Raw genomic sequence first — 21,968 nt, 5'->3', positions numbered from 1 at the left:
TAAACTCCGAAAATTAGACGTAAGCTAGCATATCTGCCATTTATTTTAGGTTTGGTAATTTATAAAACAGTTTACCAAACATAATGATTCATCCATCATCCAGTAATTATAGGAGCCCCCTTGTCTTCCTGCTCTTAATGCCCATAAATATTGCTTTTGTTGAGATCACCATTTATCTCTCATTCAAAATGTTAATAGCCTCCTAAGGGTTCCGCATACCTCCCTGTACTCAGATGTTTACAGTTTGGGCTCCTGGCTAGAAAGAAGCCAGTAAAAAATCTTAAGTGTCCATATCTCATGGGCAACTCCCTTCTGACTTCTGTGTGTATTTTGAATAACATCTTTAATCTGCATTCATAATTTTAATTTATGAAGAACTTAAATTCAGCTTTTAGGCCTGTCAGTGATGTACACACAAATTCACTTTGTTATGACCAGTATAAGCAGTCTTATGATCCATACCTATCTCCCCTATCCTCCAGGTCATGTTCATGCTAAGCTACAAAAAAACCTTAATAGAATACCATCTGCTACATATATAACTTAGTGAAAATAGGAGGCAAGTCAGAGGTTGTCCTGAAAATTTGTATTTTAAATCATATTCCACCCACTTTAGGGAATTGGGAATGTTATTTGATAGCTTTGATTAAGCATGGCCAAGGTAGTAAAATTTCTTCCATCTAGTTTTTTCCCTCCATTATGCTGAAATACAGATTCCCCTTTACATACCCAAGAATGCACTGCCAAGTGCTTTAGAATTATTAATGACCATAACTCCCTCAGGAGTGACTCCTTTTAAGTCCCGAAATCACAATTCTTCGAGGATACAAAGTGTAACCAATTTACCCACCTTATCTGAACCAAAGTAGAGGTTTTAAAATTCATTCAGACGTAACAGGGAAGAGCACACCCAGGCAGTATTTTCCTGTTAAATACCTATTATTTAGAGAGGTGTAAGAGTTAGCTGGAGAATAAAGAATCCATATTTTTCCTGTCTGTGTTATATGGGTTTTGGAGATAGAAAAATTTAGAACTTCCAATGTAGTCATTTCTGTTGACAAGAAATTCAATTAAGTTGCAGCCGGGGTTGTTTTCCTGATAAAATCCCTGATTTTAGTAGTCCATCTGATGTTTTAACACTTTATAAACTGTTTTTCAGCCTTTCTTAGGCTTACCAGTAGGGAGAACAAAACAAAACAAAATACACGACACTATCTCAGATGGCAGCAACATCAGTAGCTTGGAGAATATTATTTCTGTGGGTTGCATGTTCAGTCTTTATTGTAATTCTCCTTTGCCTACCATCCAATTTCTTTTAGGCCCATTTGGTGCCAATTTCTTGAAAGCTTATTGTAGTAATATTAAAAATCTCAATCTAAATAGCAAATTAGCCCCCTGAATCATAAGCAGATAAGTCTGTGTGGGCTCACAGAATTTCCCCTTCAGGCCTTGAGATTCTACTTATCTAGTTCTTTGTTTTTTATGAGAAATAAATTACTTTTAATGTTGCATTTTATAAAGGGCTTAAAATGTGTGTGTGTCCCCCAAAGTGTTTGACTTTTGTGACATTTTTAGAAACAATCATGACTTGAAAAATCTCAATATTTGAGTGATGATAATAAAAATTGCTTTGGGCTGAAATTCTTTATTTTGTATCAGAGTCCACAGGAAAATTTTACAGCTAAGTAACAAACCTGGAAAATAAGGGTTTATCGTGGAAATGTTGACAGACTCTAGCAGGTGCTACTGTAATATCTTGAATCTGATTTAAAAGAAGTTTTCAATAATGTTTTTCCAAGCCAGTCTTTAGGGGAATGCACGTTAAAAAAAAAAAAAAAAAGTTTTCCACTACCTCAGTGATTGATGAAAATGTGAGGAATTTGTGGCCAGATACCTTGGAGTACCTGTGAATAAGATCAAAAGCATGGAGAGATTACTGTCCTGTGAGAAGCCACCTATTAAAGTCTCACTGCATAGAGACTTTTCGATAAAATGATAGTCCATAGGTGCCATATGGATTATACTGGTATGTTCTCAGATAAAGGTAGTAGTGAAATAAACTGTCACCCCACTTAATTATGTTTTAATAAAAAAAAATAGGAAGATAATAACAAGAGTAGTTGTGACTAAGACTGTGATTCTAGAAGAAATCAAGTCTATGTATTTATATATATAGTGCGTGCTCTCCCATATTCTCCACAAAATTATGGTACAAGTTACCTGGCTTGGATCAGTTTTATACTTTAAATTTTACAGATTATGACAGGAAATAAGAAATAGCTCCTTCAATTATCTAATTAAGATGCAGAACTAGTTAGGCAGGAGTACTATCAATTTGAGGTCACTGTCTTGCCCTGTCCTTAGATCATATAATGTAGTGGTCCTGAGAGAGGCAACATGTGGAAATGCTTAAATCTGTTTGTGCAAGTATCACATGTTCATGCTTATTAGTTATGTGACTTTGGACAAGTTACGTAACCTCTCTGAGTCTCAGTGTTTTCATGTAAAATGGGAATAATATAAGCAATAACAACAGGAGTAATAATATCTAACATTATTGAATGTTAGTATGTATCAGGCATTGTGCAAGATAGTTTACACATATTAACTCATTTAAACATATAATTGTGTCTATCCTATAGTTCTTTATAAGAATTGTAGGCTGGATAAACAACAATGTCCTACTGTATAGCACAGGGAAACTATATTCAATATCCTGTGATAAACTATAATGGAAAAGAACATGAAAAATAATGTATATATATGTATAACTGAATCACTTTGCTGTACAGTAGAAATTAACACAACATTGTAAGTCAACTATACTTCAATAAAATAAACTTTGAAAAAGAGGTATTCCATATAAAGTCCTTTGCCCAATATTAAGCATAGCTTCAATGCAAGTGTTAGCTGATTTGGCTACAGGATTGATCTTGCTTCATGAACACTTAGGTTAAAGACATAGGGGTCATTACTTTCCAGTATTGTTACTGCCATGCACTGTCATCGCTGGTCTACATGAAACCAAACTATTATAAGACAACCTGTTCCACAAAAGCTCTGATCAGCACCAGTCAGGACTGATTGATTGTATACCAGGGACTGGGAAGAATTCATGAAATTGTCTCAACCCTACCATGAAAGATCTTTACCTGTACGCTCTTGGTTTAGGCATTGCCAGACATTTTTCCAATCAATAGTAGAAACCAAGTCATTTCAGTTTGGTGTTCTGACTTGATGTGCCAAAGCTTTAAAGAAATAACCATCTAAAATTTTTAAAGCAAAATGTAAACAACTAGACTCAAAAATTTTTTTCAAGATATATGTATTTCACAAACAGAGTACTAGCACCCAGATTAAGAACAGTATCTCGGGCTTTCCTGGTGGCGCAGTGGTTGCGAGTCCGCCAGCCAATGCAGGGGACACGGGTTCGTGCCCCGGTCTGGGAAGATCCCACATGCCGCGGAGCGGCTCGGCCCGTGAGCCATGGCCGCTGAGCCTGGGTGTCCGGAGCCTGTGCTCCACAATGGGAGAGGCCACAACAGTGAGAGGCCTGCGTACTGCAAGCCACTCTAACCCATATTAGCTATATTTTTATGGAATTCTTTAACCTTGTATAGAAATTAACTTAAGGATATTCTTTTATTTAGCACTTATGCATTCTTAAGAAAGCTTTATAAATTCTATTTCATTCTAGCAGAATAACTGGTAATTCTTAATACATACTAGAAAGAATTTGAAAATACAGGGGAATCATTCATTTTGTCTTAAAAATACAATATTTAAAATTTTAAAGCTCTAACTCAATCTGACATTTAATCTACAGGGGTCTTCATTAAAAAATCCTTGGTTTAAATCTTATACTACAATTTCTAATAAAGCAGCCCCATTAGTAAACTATATTCATGCTAATGTGCTTGCTTGGGGCAATAATCATCAAAGTCCCTAGTTCTAGTCCTTGCCAGTGAAAGTGCACTAGGAGTGGGTGATGTAGTATCGTAATTATACAATCAGCCTTGTCAAGGCATAGAGCATTGGGAATAGCAGAATCCTGAAGCTGAAAATGAGGCTAGCTGATAGATGACTGTCATTAAGCTCTTTTTTTGTTCACATGAAGGATAAAATCTTTGACCCATAGCCACTTTTTATATGCTCATAGCCGCTCCCCTTCCTTTCCACAACTACACATATATTCTGTTCATCTCTCACCTTCGCCTGATGAAAAATAATAAACATCTGCCAACAACCTCCTTTTAATCAATCAAATTTAGATAATGAAAAGTCAAAGTTTGCACACTGTTTAGCCTAATATTTCTAATCATGACGATAAATGACTCTTCCCATCCTGTGCTCCTTTCCATATTTAATTGAATATTGTCGAATTTTGGCTACATAGAACTATTCTATATTTAAAACATAAATTCATCTTACTAATATATTTATATTCAAGATATAGAAAAAAGCACATATGTACATATATGTATATGTGTATATTTATGTTTGTAGGCACATACACATACATATGTATCATACAAGCTGTGTACATTTTATTTTATCACATATGGTACTAAATATAATTATTCTAAATTTTTTTTTTTTTTTTTTTTTTGGCGGTACGCAGGCCTCTCCCTGTTGTGGCCTCTCCCGTTGCAGAGCACAGGCTCCAGACGCGCAGGCTCAGCGGCCATGGCTCACGGGCCCAGCCACTCCGCGGCATGTGGGATCTTCCCGGACCAGGGCATGAATCCGTGTCCCCTGCATCGGCAGGCGGACCCTCAACCACTGCACCACCAGGGAAGCCCTAATTATTCTAAATTTTTTAACATTCTCAGAATGTAGAAGATTGGCATAAAGCCTTAACTGCTTTCTCTCATTCACCTTCAGCCTGTCTTCATTATTAACCTTATTTTCCTCCCTTCTGGCTCCATGCCCTTCTGGGTTTGATTGGGCTATCTCTCTTCTGCAGCCAGTGACCTGCTAAACCACTTTCCTATGGTAATTAGAAGGTGCAGAAGTAGGAGGGTAGATGTTCCCACTAAGTAATTGTAAGAGGATGTAATACTACATTTTGACTGTTGCATCCCTCCTAGGTCACATAGCTACACAGAACCAAGTTTGTCTTCTTCAAAGTCACTGTTTTAGAATATTTTTTGTGCAAATCTATAGAGGATATCTTTTGAAGTAAGACTCTTCTAAATTATTAATGCTAGAATCAAACAGTGTATATATATATCAGAGTATTATATATCTACTGTAATGTGGGAAACAATAAATTTTAAAAAATATTTTAAAAAATAAGTCATTGTTACAAATATAGATCATGGCAAGACTTGAGTACAATTAAAAACAAAGAACTAGGAGGTTTTGTGTAGTTATAAAGTGATGATATGAGGTCATGAAATACTTCTATATCTTGATGTGGTGGTAGTTATATAAATCAACATGTGATAAAATTGCATAGAACTATACACACACAGACACACACAAAAGTTTATGTAAAACTGGTGAAATCAGAATAAGCTCTGTGGATTGCACCAATGTCAAATTCCTGGTTGCAATATTTGTACTATAGTTACACAAAATGTTATCAGTGGGGAAATTGGTGAGGAACGAATGGAAACACTCTTACAATTTTTTGTAACTGCCTATGAATCTAAAATTATTTCAAAATAAGAGTTAGAAAAAAAAACTATCTGGAGAAGAATTTGGGCAGGTATAGAGGAAGCAAATCTGTGTCTTGCCTTCATTCCCAACATGGTTTTTCTGTTTCCAGTCAAATTGCTTGATCTCCTCATCCTTTGTTTCTCCTACGTGCAGCAAAATACAAGTCCTAACTCTCTGAATTACTATAAACATCTTGAAATCAGTAGGAAGAATGACATTGTATGCATACATCTGAAGGATCATGATTATATATCACAACTTCTTGACAGCAATATTATAACACCCATCTACCTACACAGTTTTAGAAACAAAAGCCACAGGTGAGCCATAAACTAGACATGCAGGTCCTGCTACTTTGATTCTGCATTTAAGAAAATCACTGTGCTCCTAAAACCTGCTACAATACCAAACTTCATTCACAAAGTCATGACTAATAGATGTAATTGTGAACACTTTACACACATAAAGTACAATTTAATCCATTCGGATTGTAAAGCTTTCAGATTTGTGTCAAAATAAGGAGTACATTAAAAGTACTAGCTATACATTTACAGTAAAGAAATTAAGTTCTTTCCTTCCTGGATTTGTATGGTAGCTGAATGAAAACCTTTGCCATTATAGAATGGAGTAACTTTCTGGCTGAATTAGAGTCGCTCAGCATGTCAAACAAAGCCACAGGCAAAGCAAAGCAAAAGGGTAGCTTGCTATTTTATAGGTTAGACAAGAAACAACCTAAATGACTCCTCTAAGGGAGAGACCTTCATATTTCATGCAAACCCCAGGAAATAATTAAGGCTTCAGTGCAATTCTGGGACCTGTGCTCTAGAAACTGACTCAATAAACTTCATTTTCAATCTGGTAAAATCGAGATGCTCTCTTATCCCTTACTACCTCTTTTATATCATCCTCCTTTAAGGCAATGAGAATTTAGCACATAAATAAAAAGCAGGAGGTTGTTTCAGGGAGGGGATAAACATGATTCAAATTCAGTCAGGTGCTTTATCACCAATTTGGGAGGTTGCAATGTTATTAGACATTCTGATATAAAGATGGAGAGGAAAAACTATTGGTAGCAAAGAGAGATAAAAAATAAAAAGCCCTTGGAAGGTAAACCAAAAACACAAAAGTACTTCAAAGTAAAAATAAACTAGCTACTTCTATTCCAGAAGGGGAAAAAGTTCATTAGACCCTTAAAAATTATCATGAGATAATTAAAAGTAGATGATCTTCTAGACTAAATCTCTGTAATACTGTAGTAGTTATTTCACCTAAATTACAAATGAGAAGTCCACAAATCTTATGGAGTCAGGGTAAGGGGTACTGGCTGTCAGTTGGTCTAGGCTGGGGTGACTGGGTGATAAATGAATTCAGATTGTGTTTTTGTCACTATGGCCTGTGGCCTTAAATGGATTCTGTTACCTGTTTAGTCTTCATTTTCCTCATCTTCAATACAGGCACATCTATGGTCTTAAAGCTGGTCTCTGTGAGGACCTAGGGATCCCTCAGGGTACCATGAAGCCCTTTCAACGCCTTCTATTGCTATAGGTATGGCTCAGTTTTATTTGTTTAGATTTTCAAGTAAAATTTCACTTGACAAAACAATTTCACGTTTTAAAATTTTTAAATCAGTGAAATAGATAATCTTCTGGAGCTCCTTGCTGTGCCAAAGTTTCAATAAGTTCTGGTATTCATTGTTTTAAAGATTTACCATCTCCATAAAGGAACTTTGGGCTGGTCCCTTCTGTGTGATTTTTCTGTTATTTTTCTTTCTTTTTGTACACAGCAAATTACTTTAAGATATTGATTTGATTTTTGCTTTGTGCTTGCTTCTTTAGAATAAATAGGGAAAGCAGTATGTTTCTAGTTTGGGCGCTTCATCTTGAAAGGGATTTTACACTGTAGTACCTAAAATTATAATTCCAAGGCAACAGCACCCAGGCGATAAGCCTCTCATAGGTTTTGTGGTTTGAGAAATTGACTTATTTCTATCTAGCCCTGGAGGTGAGGGTGGAACATAAAAGAGGCTGAACCCAACAACCTAGAGAAAAAAGATTAGGTTCTCTAAGACCAAAGAGGGAAGAGGGAATCACTGGTGGCACTTCCAGAAAGGGACTGGGAATGGGGTGGGGTAGGGGGAACCTAGCCTCCTACTCTCACTCTGTCCCCACAGAAGTGCTAAGCCTCTCCCAGGATGGTGTGTACATGGATGCCCAGGCCCTGGAGGACTGAACACCATGAGACAAGGATTTATAGGAACATGTCCCAGCTAGCTTGATGGAGAGAAGAGTCATGTGAAGTACAGCCCAATCCTCCAGTCACCCCAGTCAGTCCAGTCTAGATCAGCTGACACCCAGCCAACCCCACAACATGTGAATGAGTCTAATCTAGAAATAGGTCTAATAATGGACAGAGACCCTGCAAAAATTCACTCATTTGGCTGCTTCTTTAGGGTAAAAAAAAATTGAAAATTGTATCTTCATGAAATAATCAATGACTTGTCTGTGATTCTGAGTGCAGTTTTTCATCCATCTACTATTTAATAGCAGGACCTTGGGAAAGTCACTGAATGCATCTATTCTGAACAAAATTTTACCATTGAGTCATATTCATGCTACTGAATTTCTCTAAAGATCTAATGACAATTCATTAGAATATATAATGCTTTCAAAGATAAATAGTGGCACTAAAAATGATAAATAATAAGCTAACTTTCATCCTTGTCTCTTCCAAACAGTGGCTGTGACTAAAAAAAAATCTCTCTATTTTAATTTAAATTGTGAAATGTCATTAATTGGAGTCTGTCTATGCCACTAACACTATGGCTTCTAATTCCAATATATCTCTTCTATTCCACTGTTATAAAATATAATAATTTTTCTGTATCACAACATACCCCCCAAACCCATTCAATTAGTATTCACAAAGTCATTATCATATTATTAAATGTATTTAATAAATGACAATTTTATCTTTCTAGAATGTTAGAAGTATTCTGTCTCTTCTGTAGAATATGTATTTATTATTTTTAAATTATATATATGTGCATAAGACTGAGGTCATATTTAAATATAGAATTTGGTCTTGACCACAAACAAACCAGAAGTTTCAGCACCCAGTTCATGCATTTAACTGACATCAGACATTCAGATTTGAGTCCAATTTTATTCATGTAGAAGGAAATGGCTGAGTCAAATGGGAAATTACTATTTCCTGTCACTCTGTGTCGCTACTGCTAGAGAACAATGGAAAAGAGGAAAGAAAGAAAGTAAATGAAGGTTCTGCTCATGTTATACATTTAAACCTTAAGGAAGACTTCATATCTGTATACAGAAGAAAAGTTTATTTCTTAACACAGAAATCTGCTCTCCTTCCAATCATGGTGAACTATGTTTCTGAACTGAGAAAGAGAGAAATTCTTTTCTCCTCTTTGCCCCTCACACTAACTGCCACTCTGCCATCAAGAAAAAAGAAAATTAAGATCCACAGACACCTCCCAATAGCTACAAAAATTAGATTTCACAGTAGAATTCCCGTTAGCTCCAACTGGGAATATTATGTGGGCAAGAAAAGTAATCTGGAGGACAGACAACTTAAGAGTGTAAAATTTTTTTTAAAAGTTTAATTGAGAGAATCTATTAAACTGGGCTAAAATTCATGTTGACCTTTGAGCAATACAAGTTTTCTTAGAAATCATAAATGTCGGAATCAATCTATTTGCAAAAATATAACTGAAAGAGTCTTTATATATAGGCAGGTCTAAATTATTTTGGTTAAACATATTAGGTCATTTTTACTCTTTGAAATATCAAATTATCTTTATTTCTATTTCTTTTCAGAGGAATTTTAAGGATGGATCAATTTATAACTTAGTCAGACAATGAATCATCTTGAAGTGTACAATGGACCACTGAAAAATGTTTTTAGAATCATCTCTTTAACTAGTTCCAATTGTAAACCACTAAAAAAGAAAGCCCTGGTAACATTACATCTGAATTAAACTGCAAATCATTAGAGCTCCAGAAGAAAATCTGACAGTAAAGAAAAATAGGCCAGCAAAGCTCCGAGGAAGGTTTCAAGATTTTGAAAAATAATGGTGGCAGATACTCAGTACTCAGGCTTTAAAAATGCAGTAACAACAACAACAAAGTTTCAAATAATCTCCTTAGAAAGAAGTCAGAAGATAAAATCTATGCAGTAAAAGGAAGTTAAACCCACTTTAACCTTTCTACCTTGAGATTGAAAAGTTAGAATTTTCTCTTTGCTCCTCCCCGGTAATAGATTATCTATTCAAAAATTACCCTGACCTCAGCTCTTTGCCAATTCACTGCTGGTTTCACATGTTCAACATTACAAACAATTCGATTTCCTAACATGAAAATTAGAGGTCACAATAATAGCACATGTAGAACAGCAGCTTAGGAACCTGTGTAGGAAAGCATGTGAAAATAGGAGACAAGTTCCTTCTTCCAAAAAGTAGAAATATTAAACATGAGATGACCTCCTCCTACCCTCAGTGTGGTGTAAGAACAAATGTTAAATCTTTCATACTTGAGACTTTAAAATTGAGTAGTTTTGAAATGACATCATGAGGGTGTTCTAACTATGAATGCATGTGTCTTTCCTTATTGTTTTCACCTCAGATATTATCCAAAATTATAACACGTGGTGGACACTCTTACTCTATGCTAAGCAGCATTTTTAGCACAAGTATTACCTTATTCTCATAACTGCTCTATGAAGTGAGTACTATTATTATGCTCATTTTCAGGGGGCACAGAGAGATTAAATAACTTGTCAAGGGCCACACAGCTGATAACTGAGGCAGCTGGGATTTGGACCCATTCAGTCTGGTTCTAGAATCTGTATGCTTAACACACACTAGCACCAAACTATACATTTTAAATTCTTAATTTATAGTGTCACTTGTGAACAGTATCAATACTGCACGGTAGCTCACAGAATAGTTTTGAGCTTGCTTTATCATAATATTTTATATGTAAAACATCAATTTAAAAAAATTCTCCCATAATTAAATGAATATCTAGCACTTGATCCTGAAAATGTGACATAGACCTCCACGATAAAGCAATAAAAAATTTCCATGAAGACAATAAAAAGTATTATTCATGATGGAATCTTCTCTTTTATGGGCATGATGATGAGACACAACTACAGATAAAATGTCACACTCCTCCACTCCTCAAATTCAGGAGGAGTGCAAGTGACTATAAGCTGCAGTGGTGGAATGGTTTAAAGACCTGGCTCAGGAGGCATCAGAGTTACTGATACAGAATCCAGGCATTTCAACCTACTGCTGTGTCCTTTAGGACTTAAGTTCCTCCATTTTCCTGATCTATAAACTGGGAGAATAATGGGTCATACCTGCTAGAGTTTCAGTAAAGATTACGTAATACAAAATATATAAAGCACCAAGCAGATGCCTGTTGTGTAAGACAGGCTTTACCTACATGGACTCACCATGAAATTCCTTCACTAAACTCACATGCACTTTTCAGAATCTGCCAAGTTGTCTTTTCAAAACTGCTTGCCCAACTTGTTAGCAACAACTCTGAAAGAAGGAATTCTCACAATTATCTTCTATCCTGGATTCATAAAGCCCCAGGAAGGCATATGGTATTATACAAACATTAAATAATAATACGTTCTGCTCTGCTTACCAAATTAAATCAAGTTCTAAATGCAGAACATGCAGAGTGAAAATGGCTGCTGATAAGAAATTTTGGTGTTGAAATTTGTGTTTCTGTTACATAAAATGTTGTAGAATGATGTACCAATGGAAGAATGGAAGGAAAACTTGGAATATGGGTGAAATTTAAAAAAAATACTTTCTTCTTTATATATAAAAACATAGATTAGTGGTTATAATATTTATTTACTCGCTGTGTGAATTTAATCATGTAACAGATTCTCTGTGACTGACTTTATCTGTGAAATGGACATACTAATGATACATACCTTATAGGTTTGTGATGAGAAAAATTAACTAATGAATAAAATATACAGAGGAGTGGCTTACACAGAGTAAGTGCTTGATGTTAGCCATAATTATTATTTCTTCTACTTATGTTACACTTTCCACAGGTATTTTATAACACAAGTATAAGCTGGTTATTTTATAGCATCATATCTCCCCTTCTACCGGTTTTGTCAATAAATAAAAGGGATGCAGCCAAAATGAAAGTGGGTATTGGAGTAATTATGATGGTGATATCTCACTTTCATAAATTCTCTCAGTGAGAATTGGAAGTAAAGAAAAAGAAGCCTCTAACTTACTGAAATAGTTATTTGCAAAATACTTGTGTTGACTCAGCCCAAATTACTCATATTCTACAGACATTTCTGAAACAATTCTCTACTTTGAGGCTTTTGACCTATAGCTAATAAAAGAAGATTGTTTTTAAATACTCCATGATCTAGGAGCTGAGCCAGGGATTTTACATGAGCTATTTTATTTAATCTTTGCAAATCACTATGAGGAAGTTTATTAGTTTTCTATTGCTATAACTCATTACCACAAATGCAGTGGCTTAAAACAATACAAATTAATTTTCTTGCAGGTCTGGACATCAGAAGTCAAAAATCAGTTTCTAAACTGGACTAAAATCAAGGTGTTGGCAGGCTTGCTTTCCTTCTGGAGATTCTAGGGGAGAACTTGTTTCCCTGCCTTTTCTAGCTTCTAGAGGTCGACTGTATTCTTCAGCTTGTGTCCCCCTTTCTCCATCTTCAAGGCATATCACTCCAACTCTGCTTCCGTTTTTATATCTTCTGTCTCTTACTTTGATTCTTCTGCTTCCCACTTATGTGGATCCTCGGATTACACTGGCCCACTTGGATGATCCAGGATAATATCATCTCCCCATCTCAAGATCTTTAATTTAATCACATCCTCACGATGCCTTTTAACATGTAAATTAACATGTTCACAGAAGATGGGGATAGGACATAACATCTTTGAAGGCAGGGGATTATTTTTCAGCCTACTGCAGGTAGATAGTATTATACTCATTTTGTGAATGAAGACAAATGTAATAATTATTAACTCCATTAATACACTGAGAAACAAAAATTCAAAGAGGTTGAATAATTTACTCAAATTCACAAAACCAAAACGTGGGCACCGGCATACTAATGCAGGTCCTTTTGACCCTAAAGCTGTTTCCACTACACAATTCTGCCCCCAAAGTAGGAAAACAAGATAAAGGAAGGACTCCCTCCTTAAGGGTAAAATTTTTTTTCATTTTCTTTATGAGTTAAATATATTTATTAAATATATATTGAATAGCTACCTACATGTAAGACCCAATTTCAAGTGCTGGGAAAAAATATGAATCAGACCAAATCAGTAACTACTAGGTAATCTCATATCTTCCCATATATTTGAATACTTATAACTCTTAAATCTATATCTACAATCCTGACCAACTTCAACTACCTAATTGATAGCTCCATTTTTGTGTTCAATAAACCCTGTCCATTTGCCATGTCTGGAACTGAACTAGCCTTCTCCACCTCAGGCAACAGCACCACCATATTTCCCTCCCTCAGCATCCTCTAATCAATAATCAAATACCTAAACTGTCTCAAAAATGTTTCATAATTTCATTAACTTCTTATTTTCATTACCCCCAGACTTCTAACTGGTATCTTCATTTCCATTCTTGCATTGCCTCAATCTAATTTCCATACATAAATTGGCATGATCTCTTTAGAAAATAAATTAGATTATATCATGTCCAGGGCAAAATACTTCAATATCCACTGCATTTATAATAAAATCCAAATTTTTCATGCTACACAGTTTTACCACATACCTTGCTCTGTTTAGGACATTTGTGTGCCTGTTGTCCCGGCATAACTAGTAATAGAGCCTCCTTTCACTCTTAAACTTGTTCATTTGGATGACAAATTACATGGTCACCATATATATAGGGCTCTGTGTCTTTCCTCTGCCTAAATTTCTTCCCATAGCCAAAGTCTCTCTCGGAACTCAATGGGGTCTGTCCTTAAGTCTCCCCTGTAATTATTTTTCTTCAAAATCTAAACCAAAGTGTTTAATCCTATATCTAGTTGTTTTATTTGTTGAATGTTTATTCTTACCATTAGACACCTCAGTCTACATAGTACCTGGCACATGGTAGGTGTCCACATATATTTATTAAAAGATTAGTGACTAAACAAATATGCCATATAGTCAGAGAGTTATATAAACACGCAGTATAACATTTAAATAATACAATACAAACTAACACAGAAGAGAAGGAAGTTACTTCTCTTTAGAGAGAAAAGAGTTTTTGACTTCACAAGGGGAGGAAGCCCAATCAGTGTTGATGGATCAAAAACATCATGCTACGTGAATCAAGAAGCTATGAGAAAAGATTTCTAAGCAGAAGGAATGTCATTTACAAAGGCAAAAAGATTTTAAAACAGTGTGATTATTCAGGGAACTCAAAGTAGCTTCTATTATTAGAGTGTACAGTCTTGCATAAATGATATATTAATGCCATGAATCCCTAAGGACAAAACCTAAATTATGGAGAAGACTGCAGGAAATATAGAGAAGAACTAAGAAATTCAAAACTTAAGTTTTGTTTTCATTTATAGTGCTAGGATGATTTGAGAATGTCTATTGCACATTTACATTTAGCTCACCTTATAAATTATAGAAGTTCTTAGATAATTAAATCACTTTTTGAAGAGTGATATTTCAAACTTCATTACTGTAAAGAATCCTCTCAGTTGTGAGTTTGCCATGTGATATTCACAAAATTGTAATACACGGTCCATAAGGAGACTATATCAAGATTTACGGTACAGAAAACTCAACTGGGCTTTTCCCTCAAATAATTTTTTGGGTTTGCATTTTAAGAATTTTCTCCAATTTCTTCTTTGGGTGATGTATTTTTATTCACTCTCAGATTGTAAAAAGAAATAGGCTAAAACTACTGGATTAACATTTTGGCATTTATATTATACAAATGCTAAAATGATCAGATCTGTAGAATTTATAGAACATCAGGTCCTATTTTGATGTAAATAAGAGTGGGAATAGTGAATTAAAACTCATCCCAGACCTATTTATCTTGGTATAGAAAATTGTAATGCTTCTTTGAACTTAAAATATGCACTCCAAAGTTGCACACTGGTGGACTACAGGATGTGAAAGCTTTGCTTGGTTCCCAGGGTGTTTCAAAAGTTTGAGCCAAGTTTTAAATTTAGAGAAAAATCCAGAATTCTGGCCCTTCCTGAAAGTTTTGAAGATCCACTAACTCCGGTGGAAAAAAAAACATAGTCCCCAAAAGGCAAGTAAATGTTTTCTACTTCACATAGAACCATCTCCTTCCATCACCCCAGGTACTGAAATCCACATCACTCTCCTAACATACGTTATATGACTGAGACCTTGTGCCAGACAAAAAACAAAAACAAAACCAGGAACAACAACAAAAAAACAACTATTAAAGACCAATCGAGAGTTATCAAAATGTCTAGAAAAATGTTTAGAATTTGATCGTTTGTAATTCTGAGAACTGAACGTACATGCTATGCTAACAAAATCATCTAAAAATGGAACAACTCAAACCTTCAATCTTTTCCTTCTTGAATTTTGTTAACTAAACTATTCCTAAACAACAACAAAAACAACAAAGCCAAACAAATCCAGTATAACAATTTTTCCTCCTGACCAATAAGTTATTTGTTTTGGTATCTGGTCAATATAACACAAACATCACAGTACAATAATCCCAAAATATATAAATAGATTATGAGATTGATCTGTGGTTTGAATGAAAATACCTCCCTATATCTTTCAATATAGCAAATATAATTTATCTTATTTAAATAGATTGAATACCCAAACTGTTCTAGATTAGGAAATATAAAGGCAGAAGTGATGGGCACTTACCTTAGCTATCTGGACACACCAATTAAGCAATAGCTGGGATCCAATGTTATCCTTGTGTTCATGGACATAATCCAACAGGCAGCCATGGGGCATAAGCTGTGTAACCAGCTGAATGGTTGGGCTTAGACACACACCCAATAACCGGACTAAGTGTGGATGGTCCATACTTGCCATGATCAGAGCTTCCTAAGAGAAAAAATATAACACCATTGTTTAAACTCAAAGTTCTTTACCATTACAGTTATTTGCCCTGTACTAATAGTGTTGATAATAATTTTGAAAATGTACTCTCACTCAGTGGAATCAATTAAAAGTGAAAAGACATTATTGTAGCTATTATATTTCTAAAGTGGTTTAATTCAAGTGAAATTAAATGAAAAATAGACTATACAAAATGGGAAATATTATAGAATAACTGCATATATAATTAATAGCAGTATTTTCTCTTTTGTGATATGAATAATAATAGATTTTATTTACTGCCAAGTAAGTTGAAATTGAATCCTAATTTATACTGTAGATTTTTAACCTTTGATCTTTGGTTCTAGAGTCCAATAATCTGTACAAATGCACTTACTTGTATAAGGTGGCTCAGTTACAAATAAGGCAATTCAAAGTTAACTCATTCATTATTGGCGTGGATTCAGACAGCATACACAGGTGTAATTTATAAATTATAAATATCATTATAAACAATTACAAACAATATGCCTATTGTGAATTTATGCAGAAAAATAAACATTTTAATAAGACATTTTGCTCCATAACTTTGCTTTCACTCAAATTTATTTCATTTTCAAAATTATAAGTGATGTTTATTCATAGAACCATAAAATTTGAGAGCTAGAGGCCAGATTGTACAAATTTGTATACTCCAATTTTCTCGTTTCATGAAGTGAGAAAACAGTTCTAAATTCTTTTTCATAATCATAAAGGCAGCTTTGCTTAATGGAGATAGAGTGTGGACATATTATGGTTATTTAGCACATCCTAAAGTTAGCCTTCAATCAACAGTTATTTTAAGTGACTTTAGTCCAATTTGAAATTGATACGACCTTATACACACACAGAGTGGGTGACACATCCATGGCAATTTATTATCAATCAGTTACCTATATGCAGGTATGAGATTGTTCATTGTACTATTCTGGAATATTTTTTGTAGCTTTGAAAAGTTTCAAACAAATACTTGAAGACAGAAAGCTATATTGAGCTTCTCTTTAAGACAGCATGGCAGATTGGTATACACATTTACCTCCATTTCCTCTCAATTTTACCATTTTAACAACAGAGTAATTAATAAAAAGCCAGAAACCAATAATCACAAGAAGAAATGAGGATGGAATGCTAAAAGTAGCAAGTGGTTTACTAGTAATAACTGACTTAGCAAACGTAAGAAATCTGAAGCCTAACTTAGTAGGGGGAAAACTGAAAAGAAATCAAACTTACCCCACTTGTTTACACACAAAAGGCTCAGTAGTGTTACACCACGAACCACTATACATAAATGGAGCAGGAGGGACTGACTTCATCAGGATTTTGTCAAAGTCCATTTAGGATGCACTTAGACTACAGATCTCCTTCTCCCCTTCATCCTTAGGAGAGGCTAAACCAAAGGGATTGTGGACTGAATATCAGGCAATGGAAAGAGAAATACTCTGGTGAAAATAGTAGGATCATGTAAATTTATATATGGTGAAAGATGGGGCCACGCTCCAGTTTCTTCTCCCAAATGGAGCTGTGACTTCAAACTTCTGGAAGTTTTGTTTAAACCTCAAATTCTACATCCAGCGAAATTTGAACCAAGTGAGTAAATATACAGACATATCTGTTCTTAAAAATGATTATTGGGGTTTCCCTGGTGGCGCAGTGGTTGAGAGTCTGCCTGCCGATGCAGGGGACACGGGTTCGTGCCCCGGTCCGGGAAGATCCCACATCCCGTGGAGCGGCTGGGCCCGTGAGCCGTGGCCACTGAGCCTGCGCATCCAGAGCCTGTGCTCCGCAACGGGAGAGGCCACAACAGTGAGAGGCCTGCGTACCGCAAAAAAAAATAAAAATAAATTAAAAAAAAAATGATTATCTCACATTTCCTTTCTCTGTTAGATGTGCTCACTTAATAAAAGGCGGAAGTCAGTTTAAAAAGTACATTTAATTGAGGAAACAAGGAAACGACAGAAGGGATACTCCAGAATAAAGGCTATACAGAAGTAGCCAATCCAGACTGGAGTAGGGCATATTGCTCTGGAAAAGATGATGCAAGAAGATGGAATTGATAGAAAACCTAATGAGTTTAAAATGCATTAAGAGTATACATATTTTCCTAGCCGAATCTGACCATCAAATTAGTGATAGATACACAGAAAACTAAGCAAAAGTAAAATAAAGAAATGAATTTGAGGTAAAACACAAGATACACACAAGAAAAGAAAGTCATCATAATTACTATAAAGCAGTGGTCCCTAACATTTTTAGCACCAGGGATCGTTTTCATGGAAGACAATTTTTCCATGGACCAGGGGTGGGCAGGGGGATGGCTCACAATGATTGAAGTGCATTACATTTATTGTGCACTTTATTATTATTACATTGTAATATATAATGAAATAATTATACAACTCACCATAATGCAGAATCAGTGGGAGCCCTGAGCTTGTTTTCACTTGCCACTCACTGATAGGGTTTTGATATGAGTCTGCAGGCCATTGATTAACTATAGTCTCTGTGCAGTCAAACCTCTCTGCTAATGATAATCTGTATTTGCAGCCACTCCCCAGTGCTAGGATCACTGCCTCAGCCCCACCTCAGATCATCAGGCATTAGATTCTCATAAGGAGCGTGCAACCCAGATCACTCACATGTGTAGTTCACAGTAGGGTTTGCACTCCTGTGAGAATCTAATGCAGCCACTGACCTGTCAGGAGGCGGCGCTCAGGCAGTTATGCGAGCGATGGGGAGCAGCTGTAAATACAGATGAAGCTTCACTCGCTCACCCGCCGCTCACCTCGTGCTGTGTGGCCTGGTTCCTAACAGGCCACAGACCACTACAGGTCTGTGGCCTGGGGGCTGGGGAAATCTGCTATAAAGCACAGCTGCAGCTGGGAGTCGTTATAGAAGCATAACAACATAAACATGAAACATTAATATAAGCAACTATCATATGACTATATTGGAAAATGAAGAAAAGGAAGATATATTTCTGCAAGGTGGTGATGGGAAGGAAGTGAAGTACATTCCTGTTGTTCACAATGCAAAGTTAGTATATGATGCATAAAACTGAAAAATCAAGAGTTGACAGTATAAGCATATTATTTAGATAGAGAGTTAAGTAAAAGAAGAAATTGCTGAAAATTGAAAGTGATTACTTGGGCAGTGTAAAATGGGGGCAGGGAAGGAAAAGAGGGTCACTAGTGACTGCTGTCTTTCACCATTATTAGCCTTGTAAGACATTATTCACTTTTAACCTCCACTACTATTTGAGTAGTGTTGAGTTCAGCTGAGTCTAAAGATTATTCATACTTATGGGGTAAGTCTGACAGAGTATATAGATTTTACTGGATACAGCCAGGGTCTTACGTGAAATATAACATTTTATTTCTTGAAGAAGGAAGGGTGGGGCAGTATGAATACGTGTCCAGAGAAGGGATAGATATAAGGCTAAACAGAAGAAATAAGCTGGTAAGGGGGTTTCAGCCTAACTCAAGGCACATTATTTTTGAGGCTTTTGTGGGCAGAAGCTGAAACTGTTGTTTTTCAGGTGTTATCCTCAGGTGGTACCAGTCAAACGGTCCCGAGGTAGGACTTCTCAGTGGCTCAGAGAAAAGAGAAGCTCCACATGGAGACCAGAGCTGGTGAGAAAAAACACTGTAGATACTACAGGGTGACTGCAACTGGGAGACTGTTGTGTAAGATCATTGAGACACGCAGCCCTTCCCAAACTATTTGGGAAGGCTTCCACTGAAGTTGGGAGTTTCTGCACAATTAGCAAAGCCAGAAATTTGAGTTATTGCTACTAATATGGCTCTATTTGGATCCAGGAGGTGGAAACATTTTGGTTTTGCTTCCTGTATATTTCAGTCAACATTTGAAATAAAGCAGACTAATGTAATTATAAGGAGAGTACAAATAGAAATGTTAGCCAAGTTGCATTATCTATTATTTAATGTAGTATTTTTATTAACTAATTAAATAGTAATTAACATTAATATTAAAAGCATAAACCAGAGGATTCCTTCACTGAATTATGACATGCACACATATAAATATACACATAGACACCAACAAATAAGCAAAACATAATTAAATTAAATATCTAACTCAATCAAGTATCAAATTAGATATTTAATTAGATATTAAATATTAGATATCTGATTAAATTAAATGTATGCTAATTGCATTCTATTTCTCTTCTGGTGGCTCTAGTTTTTCATGTCCATCAAATCGACCTAGGTTTATCACTATAAGGGTAGTTCTCCAAGTCCCACTCCCAGATAATCAGGTCTAGAAGTAAATCAGAATCTACATTTGTAGCAAGATCCCTAGGAGAAATTACTGTAGGAAACATAGAACTTTGAGAACCCCTGGAACATCTCCATCAAATGTATGTCTCTATCATCCATTGCAAAGGAAGTAACATGCAACAGTTGTTTGATCATCATTGTAACTCTAGGAAGCAAAGGAGGCAGCCATTCTCAGCTGTAACATAAGGAAACCAAGGCTGAGCAGAATTACCGCCCCAGGCCATATGATGTGTAGGCAGCAGGATCAGTGTTAAGACTCCGGTTTTCTGATTCTTACTTAGTACAGTGCTATTTCTTAGGACAGTAAACATACTGTAATTTTAAAATTTCCATTCTATCAGCACTTCGAACTGTAGATGCTTATCTTATTAACAAGAAGACAGCACCAAACACCTGACTTTAGCCATACCTGAGTGAATTGGGTTAAATTATATTGATACTTTAGCTCCTGAGGAGCAACTCAAGCAACAGATTTGCACCTACAGGTAAACTGCCATCACTTACAATATGTTTTCAGAAAAAGCCGAAGAAAATATATTTCTCTGATTTCCTGTGAGTATTATTTGGTACAGGCCATTTCCTATGATATAGAACACGGTGAAATTTAAGGTAAAAGAAAGATTTTAAGGTTATTTCAGGCCTTCTTTTTCAGGACGAAATACATAAACACATTTTTTTCTTTTACAACTCAAGGAGTAATGATATTTCCATTCTAAATATGCATGTGAAAAGTTTACATCAGAAGAGTGTAAAAAAGTCCCATGAAAGTTCTCTTTTAAAAAATCTATTTGTAAGTCCTGGCAAAAAAGCTGGGGTTGTATTAAGGAAAATTGCTCATCACACTACAAAGAGTATTTGAAACCAAATTGCAGAGTATTTGCATAACAGTTCTCGTTTTTTTGAGAAAGAAAAGATGAACACGACGATACTAATTGTAGGTTTTATTTTTTCATAAAGGAAATAGCAGATGGCTTTTTTGGGGGATAGGGGAAGAAATAAAGAGAAGAGAATGTGGATTCATTTAGAGTGATGAGTAGGATGGAAAGGCAAAAAAAATCAATATTTTAATAATGGAGTGTTAGGTTTCAATAAATTACTCTATGTTAAAATTAATAACGTCCTTTGTTACCTATCTCTGTGTGGGGCCTATGGAAGCAATTTTGGAATTTTTGCTGCTGTCACTAGAAAATGTCACCAAAGGCCACTGGAATACATACAAGTTGACAGGTATATTATCTATTTTTCCAGAAATGAAATTATTTTGTCTTTGTTTTCCCTTTTGCTTTACAAAATTTTTCCTGTAGGTGAATTAAATAGTTTCCTCATTGGACAGAGAGGAAGGCTGTAACAGGTGCTACACTGAAAACTCTAAAGCAGAAACATTTTTCTTTACAATGAGTTCTGGTTTCAATAAGGACATTTTTCTTTAACTATCAAGGGATGATCAGGGCATAGATAAAAAGCTCTGAAGCATGTGTGCCATTATTCTCTAGCCTATGCTATTTGTACCTCTATTTCATTCTGAAGGAAAGACATTTCTGTACAATAATAAAAGTGAGCAATACCATTTGTCACACAAAGGCATCATTTTGCCCAGCCTTCAGATGTTAAACCTTGCCACTTAAGCTTGTTTTCTCACTCATGCTGTTAGTAGTTTCACAAAAAGAAAACAAAAAACAAAAAACATATGGTCATTGAAAACTTATGGGCTATTCTGTTTTTGAAAAATGTTAACTTCAGCCCAACTTTCACTGTTTCATTATGTCTATGGACCATTAATTCAATACCCTCCAGCTGAAAATGGGGAAAATCTCATTGCATCAGGGATAAGGAAGATAAAAAATGAAAAATGAGATAAAATT

At 35.5% G+C, this 21,968-nt stretch overlaps 1 protein-coding gene across 1 annotated transcript in view; it reads right to left on the bottom strand.

Moving 5' to 3' along the window:
* Window positions 1-21,968, bottom strand: part of ERBB4 (erb-b2 receptor tyrosine kinase 4) — a 671,873-nt gene that overhangs the window by 152,522 nt on the left and 497,383 nt on the right. Inside the window, exon 19 of the mRNA XM_029224991.1 lies at window positions 15,590-15,775. Coding sequence (XP_029080824.1) covers window positions 15,590-15,775 — 186 coding nt within the window. The remainder of the gene's footprint in view (window positions 1-15,589; window positions 15,776-21,968) is intronic.

Source organism: Monodon monoceros, unplaced genomic scaffold (assembly GCF_005190385.1).
Source record: "Monodon monoceros isolate NGI ecotype Baffin Bay Population unplaced genomic scaffold, NGI_Narwhal_1 Super_Scaffold_16, whole genome shotgun sequence".
Lineage (NCBI taxonomy): Eukaryota > Metazoa > Chordata > Mammalia > Artiodactyla > Monodontidae > Monodon > Monodon monoceros.
The sequence above is the reverse complement of the archived record's forward strand: the minus strand, read 5'-3'. Positions and strand labels throughout refer to the sequence as shown.